The 17,364-nt window shown below is 34.1% G+C and overlaps 2 protein-coding genes across 7 annotated transcripts in view; one reads left to right on the top strand and one right to left on the bottom strand.

Annotated features, from left to right (window-relative positions):
* The window catches only part of MRTFB (myocardin related transcription factor B), a 179,661-nt gene extending 162,661 nt beyond the window's left edge, over nucleotides 1-17,000 (top strand). For all 5 annotated transcript variants that reach the window (XM_078152783.1, XM_078152782.1, XM_078152785.1 and 2 more), the window contains 5 exons: nucleotides 62-220; nucleotides 3,999-4,160; nucleotides 4,500-4,640; nucleotides 7,668-7,728; nucleotides 10,764-17,000. In XM_078152783.1, the coding sequence (XP_078008909.1) occupies nucleotides 62-220; nucleotides 3,999-4,160; nucleotides 4,500-4,640; nucleotides 7,668-7,728; nucleotides 10,764-11,299 (1,059 nt within the window). In that variant the 3' untranslated portion in view covers nucleotides 11,300-17,000. The remainder of the gene's footprint in view (nucleotides 1-61; nucleotides 221-3,998; nucleotides 4,161-4,499; nucleotides 4,641-7,667; nucleotides 7,729-10,763) is intronic.
* LOC110198335 (uncharacterized) overlaps nucleotides 1-17,364 on the bottom strand; it is an 87,213-nt gene that overhangs the window by 49,527 nt on the left and 20,322 nt on the right. The gene's annotated exons all lie outside the window — the stretch shown is intronic.

Genomic DNA, 17,364 nt, shown 5'->3' with positions numbered 1-17,364 from the left:
TTTTGCCTTACTGGTTTTGTCTTCGCATGGTGAAATTAGTAATTTATTATTCTTCTCCTAGGCTCCACCACAAGTAGGAATTACAACTCAGCCCCAAGGAATTACAACTCAGCCCCAAGTATCAGCTCCTGTATCACCCTCTGGCTTGGCCCAAACATCCCATCCAAAACAAGACAATTTCACACAACATGTACTCAATCAGTCTCAACAAATAAGAAAGGTTTGTAACTACTGAAGTGGAGCAGTAGACACAGAATTATTGTTCAGTCGTTTTGAGTCATGTCCAACTCTTCATGACCCCATTTGGGGATTTCTTGGCAAAGATCCTTCTCTGGCTCATTTTAAGAGAAAACTGAAGCAAACAGGGTTAAGTGACTTTCCCAGGGTTGCACAGCTGATAAGTGTCTGAGGCCAGATCTGAACTCAAGAAGATGAGTGTTCCTGACTCTTGGCCAGGTACTCTCTCCACTGTGCCACCTAGCCACCTAGATACCTATAGAATATCAACCTATTATTGTAAAATAATGGTTATTCTAATTCTTTCATCTCCAAGAACAAGGTTTGACTCATAAAACATCTGAATCTCCAGATTACCTGAATAATTTGGAGCATGACTCTAATTGGCGAGTTGAATCATCCTCCAGAATCTATTTAAATAGTCTTTCTGCATGAAAGTATATCTTCAAATATATACTTAAATTGACTGTGAGTTTTCAGAATTTCAAATCAAGAAAGCTTTTTTTTTAAAAAAAGTAATTTTTCTTATTAGAAAAAAATTTTTTTTAAGTAGTAGTTTTGGTACAGTGGAAAGAATTGAAGTCATTGGATCCAAATAAACTATATCCCAGTGTACTTTTTTTTTAATTTTTTAAAAAATTTTTTATTTTTAGGCAGTTGGGGTTAAGTGACTTGCCCAGGGTCACACAGCTAGTAAGTGTCTAGTGTTTGGTCTGAGGCCAGATTTCCCAGTGTACTTTTTAAAAAATGTTAAGTGTGGGACAGCTAGGTGGCACAGTGGATAGAACACCAGCCCTGGATTCAGGAGGACCTGAGTTCAAGTTTGAGCTCAGACACATAACACTTACTAGCTGTGTGAACCTGGGCAAGTCACTTAACCCCATTGCCTAGCAAAAAAAAAAAAAAAAGTTAAGTGTGATGGCTAAGCCACTATTCTGCCACCTTTGACAGATAATGAGAATAGGAAAGGTGCTGCAGGCTGGGAAAAGGATAAATGTTCCAATTTTCAAAATAGAGAAGAGAGTGGAGTCTGAAAACTAGAAGTCAATAAGCTTGATTTTTATTCATGGCAAAATTTTAGAATGTATTTTAAAGATTAGTTATCATGATTGAATATCTAGAGATAATTATTTTTTTAAAAGCCAGCACAGCTCCATCAGTGATCTCAGAAAGCCAACATGGCTTCATCAAGAATATTTTCCTTTTTTTTTTGACGGTGCTACTAAACTGGTAAATAAAAAAAAAATGCTACAAATATAAAGAGCCAGATTTTAGCAAAGCATATGATAGTCTTTCATGTTATGATTTTGGACAAGATGGAGAGGTTTTGACTAGATCAGCAGCTAAATGGATTTGGAACCAGTTAAATGGCCAGACCTGAAAAGTAAAATTATTAATGGCTTAATATCATCTTGAAAATTGCTGTTTGACATTATTGTGAACTTAAATTTGCAAATGACACAAAATTAGAAAGAATAACTAACACATTGGATGACAAAGGCAGGACCAGAAAGATCTTGACATATTATAGAATTTAGAATCTAGAACATAATTTAATAAGATAAATCTAATCTTACAGTTAAGTTGAAGAAACCACCTTCATAAGTGCAAGATAAGGGACACAGGATTGGTAGTATTTTTTTTTAAAACAACCTGACATCTGTATGATAATGGCAGTCACAAAACCTAAGAAAAGCAAAACAAGACCAGAGAGGCGATAGTTCTGATTTAGCCATATCTGGAAAACTGTCCAGTTCCTCGTGCATTTGGAGTGGTATTTTATGAGGGACACTGGCAGTGGAAGGCCACCTGGATAGGCTTCAAGAAATCCTTTCAGATCAATCCACATGAGGATAAATTTAAGGAATCAGTTTGTGTAGCCTGAAAAGGAATATACTCTAGGAGAGGATGTGTTAGTGGTCATGAAAGAGAGATTAAACTTATTTTGCGTGGTTCCAGTGGGTAGAACTATGAGCTACAGATAGAAAATGCAAAAAGACTTGGGTCTAATATAATAAAAAATTTCCTAACAATTAGAACTAACCAAAAATGGAATAGGGCTGATAAGTTAATTTCCTCTCTTCAGGCAAGGGCTGGATGATGATTTACTGATATGCTATAGAAAGTATTTTTGTTCAGGTGTTGGGTTAAACTAGAAGGCCTGTGAAAGTCCTCCTTTCTAATCTGTAAATTCTATAATTCTGTGAGCTCTGGGCTGGAAGTCATCAGAACCGGTTTACCATCCCAGCTCTGATACTAACTAGTTGTTTGGCCTTGGTACAGTCATTTAGCCTCTCTTCAGCCTCAGTGTATGTTTAAAATGAGAGTTATTTTTAAAAATAATGACAAAAGTTTGTTAGAATTCACTCTGAATATCCACTAGATGGAGCAATAAGCTGCTATAAGATGCATATCATTGTGAAAGAAAACTGTTTTTAAGAATATAATCCTTCATATCATAGGATTTAGACATGTAAAGCGCTAGAAATATAAGAACTAAACTTCTTTGTTTTATAGAGGAAACTGAGATAGAGAGAGATTAAGTATAGAGAGAAGTTAAGTAATTTGTTCAAGGTTATAAAACACAGTCCAGGTCTTCCATCTCTAAATCAATGCTCTTTGTACCATATTATGTAACAGTATTCTCCTGAGAATACCTTTTAAAAAATACTTATACGTGAAAAAAAGTATTTATATCCTGGTAATTAAATGTGCATATTTATAAACATTCATGTATTAACAATAACCATTTTTGTTGGCTTAGAAGGATAGTTGGAAGTATTATCTTAACTGAGGTATAGCTAGGTAAAAATATGTATTCTTTTGGTTATCAACTGTGAGAAATCCAACCAGTGTTAAGCATACAGTAGGTGATCAGATGTTGTGGGCTAAATGGTAAATTAGTAGAAAATGATTGTTCACCAAGCCTAGAATGCCTACTAGAAGGGAACCTCAGAGGCCAGTTAATTCTCTGTAAAAAGATAAAAGGAAAAAGATAAAAGAAATGAGATACTTGCCCAGGATAACACAATAACTAATGTGTTAGTTGAACCTAGGTCTTCCTGATTCCAGGTCTAGTCCGTGGTGCTTTTCATTATGCATAATTTGGTTTACTTTTTAAAAAAAATTTAAATATGTAAAGACCGTGGGTTACAAAAACTGGCCTTTCCTCCCAATTATTTTTGTAATCCACCCCCCTTGGGGGGGCCTTCCTATTTCTAGGACTAGATGGTTCTTCCTGAATTCATTAATATAATTTTCATCATTAGAACCTATTATCTGGAAAGATTAAGTTTAAAGTAACATTTGATAACAGTCTATAAAACTATTATAGTTATGAGCAGGTTGAGTCATAATAAATTTAATAATAGTAGAATTAGTGGGGCTTTGATGCTTGTTAGGTACAGTTTTATATAGCAAGTGGTTAATTCATGGAACTCATAAAATCCCTTCCAAGCTTAAAAATATAAATAGGCTTAAGAAAGATGAAAATAAATTCATAGAGGGAATCATAATCAGTTTTTAAAAGAAGCTAGGGATGTTTGAACTTCATTGATCTTTTAATGTAGACATTAGAGTATAAAGAGTATGATGCTTCTAACAATAATCTGCCCCTTGGTACCAATGTCAGAGACAGAAAATATTGACTAAGTTGGACCAGTGGTTTAACTTGTTAAGTTCCTAAGTTATTTTTCTTTTGTTCATGAATAATTCAAGATAAACAGATAATAAGTTGATTGGAAAATATTGATCCATTTCAGGTTTTTCCATCCAACTCACCATCAAATACAGTATTTTCCTATCAGAGATCACCTGTTACAACAGTCCAGCAGGCATTCATTAATAACACATCCAGCAGTGTTCTTCAGTCCAGGAACACCCAGGTTCCTTCAGTGCAAAATGGACCTAGCACTACCAACAAGGTAATCTTGTGTTTGCTATATAGCAGTGCCTACACTGAATACATTTGAGAATATAATCCCTTACTGCAAGTATGTATATCTACCATAACTCTGTACTTATATTAGTATGAAATAGTTAAAAAGGAAAGAAGGCAAATTATAATTGATGTAACCCCCTAAAAATAATTTTGCTAGAATCTACTTTTGCTATCTACTTCACAGCGTTACATTGCTCAAAGGAGAAGCATTCTTTGTTAGCATTATTTGGCTGTTATATTCACTATTCCTGGTGAAAAGTATGCAGGAAGAGTGCAGATTTTGGTATTATAGTAATATATTTCTCAACTTTGTTTGGCATAGCCTGGTTCTCCATCTCAGCCTCAGCAGTTTATCATACAACACTCTCTATTTGGCAACACAGTCACCAAAACGAAAGATCCTCCCCGGTACGAGGAAGCCATAAAGCAGACTCGAAACATACAGTCATCTTCGCAGTCAGAGGTAAGAAAAGACTAGTTATGATTTTTCAAGATTGAATATAAATTAGCAGCTTATAAAAAGTGTTCAATACCATAGTGATTCCTTTGAATCAGGTGAATCTGCCATGCCAGGAACAAGAAACTTTCGTTATTATTTGTGAATTATAAGCAGTAAAATTAATAATTGGTACTGATTCAAATCTGTATAACACTAGATTTGTGCTCAAAAATTATTAAGTTCATTGCATTTCTTTTCCATTGAAAATTCCAGTCTTTTATTTAGATTCCTCTTCTACTCAAAAACCTTCCAGCTTTGTGGTTCTGTTTATTTGTTGTGTCAGATTAAACTCAATTTGGCATGCAAGGCTACTTATTAACTGGCCCTACCTTTCCTGCTCAACCTCAGCAAGGCCTTTCGGCTTCCAGGCAGAGTTACATTGCCCTCACATCTTGTTCATTCCACCTCCTTCTAAGCTTTTGCTCATGCTCACCTGCAGTGCTTGTGATAATCCGAACTTTATACTTAAACACTGAGTTCCATCTGCCTTTATGAACTAACTCAAATCCACCATGACCTTTCTCCTTTTAATTCTGTCAAAATTTATATATTTATATGCTACTTATGTCTTTACATCTATATGCATGTATGTTTCCCATTACATTATTTCTTATATGTCTTTATTTCATGTATGTTGTTTTGTCTCCCCAATTAAATTGTAAATTCGATGAGGTTATAGAGACTTGACTTTCTCTATATTGGATAAAGTTTGAAAACCATTCTGTGTAAAAGCTTTTTTCATTCTGGCCTTGGCAAAGAAACCTTCCCCAAACACGTAGAGTCTTGGTCAGGATGGAGACAGCCAGATTTCAGATGTTACCTTTACATATGCACAGCAAGCATCTGTACATAGGATGCTGGCCTAGCTCTGTCCAGAAATTAACAATGTTACGCTGTCATAAAGAAAAACTATTATGGAGTAGCTACTTCTTGCAATGGATAGAGCACTGGCCCCTGAGTCAGGAAGACCTGAGTTCAAATCCTCCCTCAAACATTTAGCTGTGTGACCTTGGGCAAGTCACTTAACCCTGATTGCCTCTCCCTTCCCCCATCCCCCAGCCAAAAAAAAAAAGAAACACTGTTATAATTTTAATTATATGGACAAAGAAAAAAATAATTATATGCCTAAGCTTCAGCAGCAAGCAGAAAGCCAAAATAGTAGTTGTTCTGTTTGAATTGGTTTTGTTTTAATTATATCTGTTGGATATTTCTTTTGGGCAATAGGTTGTATACAAGGGAGATGAGAGGGGAAAGTTAGGGTACAGCAAAGAGGGAAAAAGTAACTGGAAGGCAAGGACAGTCTTAATGAATTTTCCTTTGAGAAGTATGGAACAGTGAAGGCATGTTGGCAAATAGATCACATTAGTTTGCTTCTCCTTTGGAAGACTCCTGGCCTACTGATGTTGTCATTGGGGTTACTCATGCTGTTTTTGCTTTTTCCCCATTGGTGCTTTGTAAACAGTGATAACCCTTAGCTTTTGTTGTCTTGTATTGAAGCCAATACATAGAGTTTCTACTGCATTATTGCAATAAGCCATGTTGCCCCTACTGGCAAGGGAATGGAAACATAGCATTCAGTTTTGTTGAATTCAGTTCTGAAGCTTAGGTGAATGTAGGATGTTAACTGCTTAAATAAATGATTACCAGAAAAACAAAGTATGGGTCACTTTGGCTTAAGGGGTGCTGATAAGGACACCTGGATTTCAATTTTTCAGAGTCAGTATTTACAGAGTGGAGACAAAGTTCAGCATCAGTTCTCTGTCATTGGTATATGCTAAACGAGTGCAGTGCTCCAGTAGTCTGAGGTAGTTGGTTGTGTGTATGTGTTTTTGTCTTTAAATTCATGTACTCTAATCACAAGCTGGCAGTTAAATGAATTCTTTGGAAACACTGAAAATCTGCAGTGTTTCAAGTGAATTAAAATGTAGCATTGGAGTTTCTTGATTATATATGCAATATAGCAACTCCATATTAAAATTTTTGGAAAATATGTTTGCTTCTTTCTATAGATTGTTCATTTGAAGATAACTGGTCTGAATGGCACATGTCATTAGTTTAAATCTGGCTTTTAATTGCTGCTATAGATAATATTATTACTTATTCATTACAGTTTGCTTATAAGGGAAATTCACATCTAGTTCATGTTCTGAATATCAAGTAAATAATGAGGCAGATATTATAGGGCACTACTTTCCCTCTTTTTTGCATGACTATATGGCATGTGCATGAAATTTGTTATGAAATAAAGTTTTATTAGATAGTCTAATGAAAAATGATGCCAGCATTTTATTGAGTATCTCATCTCAGAATCATGAAGAACACTAGAAACTTGCTAATGAGATCCCTTCCTGTTGAATCTTATTCAGGCAGTCAGCATGAAGCAAATGTACACACCACACCAATGCATGGGGAGAAAAACATAACCGCTTGTTTAGAGTTGCATCTCGTGTCTGAAAAAGGAAATGGGTAATTCTGACAATTAAGGAACAGACTAATTCTTTGGTCACCATATCACATATATCATGCCCCTAGAGATGCGATCTCAGTGTCATTCTGTTCCTTTCCACCCCTTGCCTCCTTTGTGCTGCTGTTCTCTCCACAGGGGCAAAGTAGAAAGGTAAAAACTTGCTAGCAAATGTGTGGAAAGAAGCAAAGAAGGTCTAATCTGAGGACATATTTTCCCAAAAGCCCTAAAAGCTACAATTCTCAAAACAAAACTTCTAAACCACTATAAAAATAGCAGTCTTACTAGAACTAATAGAAGCAACAAGGTTTCACGTAGCACTGAACTAGGAGTCAGAAGACCTGTCTCCTAAACTTATTTCTGCTACTAACCAGCTTTGTGACCTTGGGCAATTTTCTTCACCTTCTCTGAAACTCAGTTTTGTACTCCACCAAATAAGGCAATCTTTAAACATTCTATAGGGTTTTTTTACATGGCTTCATTGATTCTTTACTAGAAGGACATTAATCTTCATTTTTTTGTTATAGATTTCCAATGCACATAGTCAACAGATGGATGACCTCTTTGATATCCTCATTAAAAGTGGAGGTAAGTCAACAGTTTCAATAAACTATGTGCAAGAAAAGAATTTGGACATTTCTAGTTCTCTCAGTGAGAAACAAGAAAATTCTTTAAATTTGTCATTTTTGAGACTATTGAATATATTAATACGGTAAAATTCAAAGTTTTTATATAGCTCAAAGTTCACCTTTTGGACTGCAAACATAATCTTATAGGTATAATGGAACTAACTTCTTATTGTCAGAAAATATATTAACGTTAAAGCACTAAAAAAAAGTACTACTAATGATAGAAAGTTGTTAACAAGCCATTGATTCCATTTCAAGCACTACAAAGATACGGTTGTTAAAATAACAATTTAGAGGCAACATTATTCACGAATCTACATGTTAAAAAAGAAAAATCATGGTAAAATGGCAAATTGGAACTGGATGAAGAGTTTTCAAAATCTGTTTTTGGAAGAAATACCAAAGTCATCATAGGAGTCCAAGAGAATAATAAAGGAACTTAAAATATTATTCCACAATGTCTATAAGTAGGTTAAACTAATGTGTACTCTAGTAATGCTAATACAATGCAAATGCAGTGCTAAAGTTCTGCATATAAAAACATAAAAATAGGTCATTATTTTGTTATGATCCTTTGTAAACCTGAGAATTCTAACTAAAGCATTTCTTCAAAGAGGTAGTGTTAGTTCCTTGCTTCAGTTGCTATATTTTTACAATTAGTATAATAAAATTTCCATTATAAAGATTGGAATGTTTCAGAGGATTCTGAAATACTGAGACAAATGAAGTTTAGGAATATTATTAGAAATAAGAAAGATTAAGAAATTTCACTACATACACATTCAAAAATATTGATATTGAGGTTGATATTTCATTTGTAATGTTTGGCATACACAGGGCATTACTGAAACTTGACAGCATAACTACACATATAAATAATTTTAGTTCAAGAACTATATTGACTTTAAAAAACAGATTAAATTCATCTTATGCCTAAGCTACCTTAGAAAACTAATTCCAACTTGAGAAATTAAAGAAATTAGGTATTTCATGCTTTTATTTCAGGAATAAAAAACCAAGTAATTAAGTCAACAAGCATTTGTTCAGGGCCTACTACGTGCTAAGGCCTAGCAATGTGCTAAGCACAGAAACTATAAAAAAGGCCAATTATATAGTAGTCCTTACTGTCAAGGAATGAGTTCATGGTCTAACAGAGGAGACAACATGAAAACAACTTTATCTACAAATAAGACATACAAGATAAATTGGAAATAAGCAACAGAGTTGGCTGTTAAGAGGGAATGAAGAATATCTTCTTATAGATGGTGGGCTTCGAAGGAATACAGAAGGTGGAGTTGAGAAGTCAGAGAATTCTAGGCATGGAGGATGACAGCCAGTAAAAATGTCTGGAGTCAGGAGATGGAGTGTTTGTGCAAGAAATAGCAAAGAGGACAGCGTCACTTGGTTGCAGAGTATATGGAGGAGAGAGAACAGTGTAAGAAGACTGGAAGGGAAGCAGCAGGGCAAGGTATGAAGGGCTTTGAAGGCCAAAGGATTGATCTTTTGTCCTCCTGGGAGGCAAGTAAAAAGAAAAAAAAGGAAAGGGAGCATTTTGGAATTAGAAACATTTGGGGGAGGGGGATTGGTTGAGGTTCGGGTGGACTCCTCACTTAAATGAAGTTTTTGATAGTAAAATGTCAATTGAGCATGTTACGTTATGTTGCTGTCAAAACCACCAATTATGAAGTGCCTATGATTAAAATGGTGGATTATAGAATGTTCTCTAGAATTTCAACTATGTCCTTAAATCTTACGGCATTTCGGCTTTTCAAAACAGTTCTAGTGTTGACTCCAGAGAATGAAATAAACATGAATTACACCCATCAGGCTGTATTAAATGATATTATAAACAGTCTTGTTTTACTTAGTAATCTAAGTCATTAAATACAGTTTCAGTCCATCCACATTGGACATTATGGAATGTTGACATCCATAAGATATATGAATTAACACAAACTATGTAACTCAGATCCTCCAATGAAAGAATACAATTCTTTATTCAGTGATATTCAGAGAAATGGGAGTGGGTACTATGTAGCAGATGGTACACTAAAATGCCACATGAGCTGACGTCACGATTAGTGTTTGGCAAGTCATTGCCAAATCCTCAAACTTTTATGTAATGTCAGAAAATAAGCCAAAAAGTTGAGTCGAACAAATGATCAGCCTCAAAGAAAAGGGTAAAATGTATAATGTGTTACACGCCCTCGTGACTCTATATGAGGACTGTACAAAATAGAACAAATTATGTGTTGGTGCTTTTCTTAAAAGTAAAACACGGAGATGACAGATCAAATCATGTTATGATATTAACCTGTTTGGCAAATGAGGAAAAAAACATGTAATGCAAATACTTTCTTTGTAACATAAGCTAAAAGAAATTACTTTGATGTGCTTGGATCACTGCCCTGCCCATGCTTTAAAAAAATTTAATGAAATTAATTTTTAAGATATCAGTACTTCTAAAATAGGCAAATTAGTGATGTAATTAAAACAAAAACTTCTCAATTGTAGTCCTAAGATTTCAGGTCTTCAGCTTTAAAAGACCTAAAACACACACACACACACACACACACACACACACACACACAGCCTCCAAATGGAATATGATTAACTTTAAACTTATTTAAAATCACCCTAAAAATGACAAACATTCCAGAGAATATGAACATATATTAAGCTTTCAAGCTAAAATGATCCATTACCACAAGCACCTCAAGCAGTATGTTTAAGTTGATGAGAAAATATGTTCTGTTGGGTAATGGTGAGTACGAATGCTGCTGTAGTCTTTTTTCTAGCTCTATGGCAAATTTATGCTAATTGGATCAAGTCATTCAGCTTCTTGGTGAGAAGTACCAAAAGTACATAAAGGCAAAATTAATTTTGCAATAGATTGTAATTGTACTGAATAATAATAATAGGTTTATATAATAATAAATAATGATTGAATAATAAAAGGTTTATCTATTTTTTTTAAAACTTTTTTTTATACAGAGATTTCTCTCCCTATAAAAGAAGAGCCTTCTCCTATTTCCAAAATGAGACCAGTGACAGCCAATATCACCACAATGCCAGTAAATACAGTGGTATCGCGACCACCACCACAAGTCCAAATGGCGCCACCAGTATCCTTAGAACCGATTAACAGTTTGTCCATCAGCTTAGAGAACCAACTAGAAGCTTTCTTAGATGGAACTTTACCTTCAGCAAGTGAAATTCCTCAACTAACAAGTAACAGCGAGGACAGAGAATCATTCTCTCTGATTGAGGATCTCCAAAATGATCTGCTAAGTCACTCAGGCATGCTGGATCATTCACATTCTCCTATGGAAACTTCAGAAGCACAATTTGCTGCAAATAATTCCTGTCTGTCTCTCGACCTTCCTGATTCAAACTTAGACAATATGGAATGGTTAGACATTACTATGCCTAACTCCTCTTCAGGGCTTACTCCTCTCAGCTCTGCTGCTCCAAGTATGTTTTCCACTGACTTTTTAGATCCACAAGACTTACAGTTACACTGGGACTAAAATTAGATTTTTTGGTCTCAGAACTTAAAGCTATAATAAGAGCATGTAAATAACTCTCTTGGAGGCGAGTTTAAGGGAAAGGTCCACAGCTGCAGCTTTGCAATTAAAATGTTATCATAGAATGAATGAATACAAAGTGATAGGCCCTGAAACAAATTCTACAAACACTTCATTGCATTTAGCAGTGAATTTCTCTTTTTCTATGATTTAATATAGCATAGGGCCATCTGAGAAGTATACCTGTCAAGAAAAAATAGTTGCTACAAGGACCTCAATGATGAAAACTACCACTAGACAAAACATGGAAAAGAAGAGTACCTGTAGAAAATAGCACCAAGAGCCCTTTGTAGATATTAAATCAACTACGTGTAAACCTCTGTGGTTACTTTAAGACTCTGAATAAAAGGCAAACAGCTCATTTTGATTTTAACTTTCAGTTTAAAGCAGAAACAAAGAGCTAGTTTGAGGGGAAGTTAAGAAATCACTGCACTTGATTGTTCCTGTAAAGAGCCTGAGCCAACATCAAGATTCATTAGGGAGTTAAAAGGCAAGAAAGAGACCTGGCCAGTTCAGGGACAAGGCCCTTATGGCTGATGTCTTTTGGTTCGGAAGCCTTTTGAACTTTTTTTTTTTGTTACTGTGGTTTGCTTTGTGACTTTTTGAAATCTTACTTTGGATTCCCAGATTTAAATTCATGGGAAAACTTATTCACTATAAAAAGAGGGTTTCTTTCAAAAGTACTATCATGAACAAGCCTGTAAAAAGTCCAGGTATATTGATAACACTGAAACTTAGCAACATTCTGGCTTGATTAGATTGATTTTTTAATATGTATATCAGACAGTTATTTGTACACTATTTGACATTATAATTTGTACAGAGTATTTTGGGGTAGGAATATAGGTATTCTGTGGTTCTATTTGTTTAATAACTCTAGAGTACCTAGAAGACTTACTTGTTCTACATTTATTTCCTTGTGAACTATATTTCTGATCACCAAATCCATCTCAAAGAATGAAAAAGAAAACTCTAGCATTAAATCTTTTTTTGACCTGGTCAGGTTAAAATAGAAAACAAAGGAAGAGTATGTAAAGTATCTGGCAACATTCCTATAATGATTACAAAGGGGTTTTTTGTTTTGTTTTGCTCTTTTTTTGTGAGGTAATCAAGGTTAAGTGACTTGCCCAGGGTCACACAGCTAGTAAGTGTCATGTGTCTGAGGCCGAATTTCAACTCGGGTCCTCCTGACCCCAAGGCCGGAGCTCTATCTGCTGCGCCACCTAGCTGCCCCTACAAAGGTATTTTTAAGGGCCACTTTTAAATAGAGATTTCTTTCTACTCTGATTTTTGTTCATTGCAACTGATATCCAGTTTGAAGCTTCATTTGCTTAGTAACTATGAACTATACAAGAGCTCTAACTCCTCAAGTAATGTTAAAGGAGTAGGGTGTCTAAAAATAAAAAAACTGGAGGTTCTGTTAGTACTTTTTTTGGTCAAGGAAAAAATGGTAGTCCATATTTGGTTATTGTGAATTTTCTTAATAATTTCCCAAAATTCTTCACTGTAAAATTTCATAATTTTAAACAGTCATATAAACATATAACAATTAAAAATAGATGGGCTGAAACCTACTCTAAGTATTTGCAGTTTGTATTAGGACAGTGGTATTTCTTTATCCATCTCATCTGTTTGAGCCCTACATCCAGATTTGATGATGCCTTTGTAATCCATTCAATGACATTCCCATAAAAATTCCCAGGGAATTAACCAGGCTCTTTGCTTGGAAAGGATTTAGGAATTTTTTCTCTAGATGTGCTCTTAACTAAAAGTTGTTCTCATTTCAGAATTTTCTTCAGTTTTATACATTTTACCAAGTGTGGTAAAATTGTGTTTATCCATCATTCAGTCAGCCAGAACACTGGAACTCTGTTAATTGGCACTTCATAACTTTGAAGCAACACCAGATCCTGAAGTGCCTTCTGGAACTCTCAGAGATTTAAATTATGTTTAGTGTAGTTTTAGTGTTGTGTATTTTATTTTACTTGAAGAATTAAAAAATTAGTGATCCTTGCATGTGTAGTACCCCATTCCCTGACCAAGTGAGATAACAGAGTCTCCACCATATTTGATGATGACATCTTTCTGGTAGAAATCTTTCTGCTTGGAGAAAGTGAGAAAATGGCTTCAGTGGCAGAAGTATTTAACTTTGGAAAATGTTACATGTTTGTCATCTGGTCTTTTATGAGGATTTTTTTGGTTTTTAAATTGCCCACATTACACACTAGAATATGGTATTCAGTTTTGAATAATTCCTTAAAATAAGATCAACTGCCATGGAGTTGTAGGGATTCATTAACTTTATAACTAATGGTAGCTTTTTAAATATCTTTGAATATCTTTGTATTTTCATAATCCCTATTTGTAAACACATTTTTCTGAGGAAGATGTTCATAACATTTATTGTTTTTCAACCATAAATGAGTTAAAACAGAGTACATTTATTACATAAAGTCATTCACAAAAAATAGATGATGTTGTGAATGAAAGTACTCTCAACAGTTTATCATTTTCTAGTAAAGAAACCATAACTAGTTTGGAAAGAGAGTCTGCAGTTATTAACTGTGCACGCACATGTACCATTCCACTAGGCTATTTTGGGTAGCCAGACACAATCATGAATTTATTATTATTACTTTACAGGATACTAAACTCATGTTTAGGATCATTGTATTTTAAAATGTGCAGTGTGTAATCACAGACCAAAGAAGATAATGTAAGAAAATAACCCTCAACCTGTTTCAGTGTTTATTATGTGAATGTACAAGGTTGGGGTTCAAGAAAGGAGTGTCAGTTTCCTAAAGAAAAATTTCTGTTTAAGGTCAGTTTCAATTAGCCATAGTAAAAGCACCATGTAAAATTAAACTGTTGAATATTCAATTAGCATGTATATAGTTTATAAGTCATATTATATATCATCGAAAAATATTTTACATTGCCAAGAAAACATTAATTCGTAACTATCTATTTTATCTCTTGTCCCTGTCACAACTCCTTCATACTTTAAAAACATTTAGTGTCAACCTTTGCTTTCTACTTTATATGGATCAGGTCATTTGGGGATAGGCTTGGAGGTAAACAAAAAATAATCTTAGCAAAGATTTTATCAGATTACCTGTAATGTAGAGGTATACAATTATCTTGTGCATTTCAGAACAGCATCTATTAGAAAACCTTGTAGAATGGCTTAATGGTTTACTTTAGAGTGTTTTCCTGAAATGTGCAAACTACTGTATAGAATTTGCCATATGTGTGTATACATATATATGTATTCCCAATTTGTAGAAACAATTCTTGCTTGAACATTATTTGTGTGTTTTATATGAATATTTTTGTAATACTGAAGAGATCTTACTTAAATCTTTGAAATTTCTAAAAAAAAACTGTCACCAACTGATAACATTATTTTGCAGTACAGTTTGAGTTGCAAAAGATACACTAGTATCAAGTTGAACTTGCTGCCTTTTGAAGACAAGGAAAAATAAAATATTTCTGCTCAATCATTTAATTTAGTGGACATAAGTATATTAAGGAATACCCTATTTTATCGGAGTAAAAACCACTAAAATCATATCTCTATTTTTGTCACCAAAGCTTAACTCAGGACATGTTCATACACGGCCACTGACCATTCCAATCGTTGTGGCTCACTTCCCAGTCAATAAAAATGGCCAAGGATGACTATCTATCATATATGGCCATCTTCAACAAGTGAATAAAATGAGTGGATCTTCTTTGTTTGAATCTATTCATTTTGTGCAAATAAACTTGGCCCCAGGCAAAAGACCGGTTAGCATTTAGGGGACTTTTAAGCTGTTTTAGAGGGACCTAAATTTAAAATATATCTATTCTCATGCCATCTCTATGGAAAATAATGTCAGGAACATATGTAGATAGGGATATAACAGCACCACAAAATAACTTATTTACTTTTTTAAAAAGCAGGTTTGAAAGGAAAAAATCCTGTTCAGTGTGTTCAATAGCCATTATCAGCAAAGCAATAAAAGTCTGAGGAAATGAGTTAACTACCAATATAAACGTTACTGAATATTAATTGAGTGACATTACTCACAAGATCATACTGCCCTACCCTATTAGAGATCAAAAAAACAGCCCCCCTCCCTCCAATCAGAATACTTTAACTGGAAGGACATTATATAATATATACATACATGCATATATGTATAATATATGTGTGTAGAGATATGTATATATATTACATAAATGTTAGGTGCAGACAAGCATAACATTGCATGAACATTTATTTGGATTGCACCCTTAATATAGACAACTAAACTTCTAAGTAATTTAAATTAAAACTGGAAAATTAACAGGATTTTTTTTTGTTCTGGGTTTATTTTGGCTTTGTTTTTAATTGTTAAAACCGTACATGTTGAAATGCTCTTTAGTGTTCATTTTTAAATATTTCCAGTACATAATTTTTAAAATTACAAATTCTGCATGTTGTTATGGCAGGTCTATATATTTTCCAGGCACTTCCTCCTGCATTGTCTTAGAAAACATATCTTTAAAAAAAGTGTTTCCACTCAAAATCTTAGATTTGAGAGCTCTAATTCAAAAGCCGTATATGTTTACAAAAATACTTTTTCACTGCTATTGGAAAATAGCGTGTCAAACATTACTAATTAATGTCAATCATACAACAACACATAATAGAGAACTGTTCCACAGAGTGTGCTCTCTGTGGTCAAATAAAGCAAAACTTAGTAGGTTTATATGCACAACTATAGAGGTCTGAATGACTTCATGCCAACTGCTTTCAAGATAAGGCTTTAACAAAGTAAATACAATCACCTACAATCATACCAAGTACCTCTAAACATAATGTTGTAAGAAAACTTACTCATTTTTTGTGAGATGGGTGAAGGGGTGGTTAAGTATCAAAAGTACTCATCCTCCAGTAAAAAGACAGTAATACAAACTTGCTTTAAAGGAACCAAAGGCATTGCCAAGAATTATGCCAAAAGAAGGCACTTTGTATTTTAAATTTGAGGGTATCTCAAAATAAATCCCAAAAAGGTGTTAACTATTTGAAGTCATACTTTTCATAAAGGTGTAGATATTCTACGATTGTTTCCATGTATAATAGCGTAGATGTGTTTTTTTGTTTTAAAAAAAATATATTTCATAGTAGTTAACCTTTCCAGGTGGAAGTGAATTTTCTTCAATTTTTGCTTGCAATACAAATGTGGAGTGTAATAGGTGTTTCTCTTCTTATTTTCATAGTCACATTGTCTTAGCATCTCACTTTATGAAAAAAGAAGAAAGATACCACAGTCTCTAGGACTCTATTCTTTAAGCACTAGTTTATTAAAACAAAAAATATGGCAAAGGGGAGGGGACGTTCCATTCATGTACTGCCTTTCTGTTTCAAAAAAAAAAAAACCATGATGCCTTTGTATTTGCTGTTTGCACCCCTGAAATTAATTCCATATCATGTTTGAATGCCATACATTTTGCACATTGTACTGTATATATGTAATGCATACTGTATTTTTATATGTGTAGCACATTTATCATCAGATATTTTGTACATAGTGGCAATATTGTAGCTAATGAGAAAATGTTTGATATCTCAGCATTTTTGTGTCTCAAATAAAAAAAAATTTTTGATGTACTGTGATTGCTTGCCTTACATGTAGTTTCATAGTTTCTAACACATAGATTATCGGGGTATAACCTAAACTTTTTTATATATATAGCCTTAAGCTTCCTCTGTAAGTTGACAGGGTTGGACTAGATGATCTCTAAGGTATTTGCCAGATTTAACATTCTGTAATTCTTAAATGTGAAGTATAGTGTCTTTCAGAAAAGATAAGTCTTAAGGAAAAAAAATGAAAATGACCTCTGTCGGGTTAAACGTACAAGTCAAAAGGACCTTAGATATAAAGTCTAGCTCCTTTACTTTCCAGTTAAATAAATGGAATGTTTTACATGAAACACCTATAAATTAAGCAGTGGTTTATGCCTACAAGTCAACAATTCCA

Source organism: Phascolarctos cinereus, unplaced genomic scaffold (genome assembly GCF_003287225.1).
Source record: "Phascolarctos cinereus isolate Bilbo 61053 unplaced genomic scaffold, phaCin_HiC Scaffold_4;HRSCAF=312, whole genome shotgun sequence".
In the NCBI taxonomy this organism is placed as follows: domain Eukaryota; kingdom Metazoa; phylum Chordata; class Mammalia; order Diprotodontia; family Phascolarctidae; genus Phascolarctos; species Phascolarctos cinereus.
Note: the sequence above shows the minus strand (reverse complement) of the source record. Positions and strands in the feature narration are given on the sequence as shown.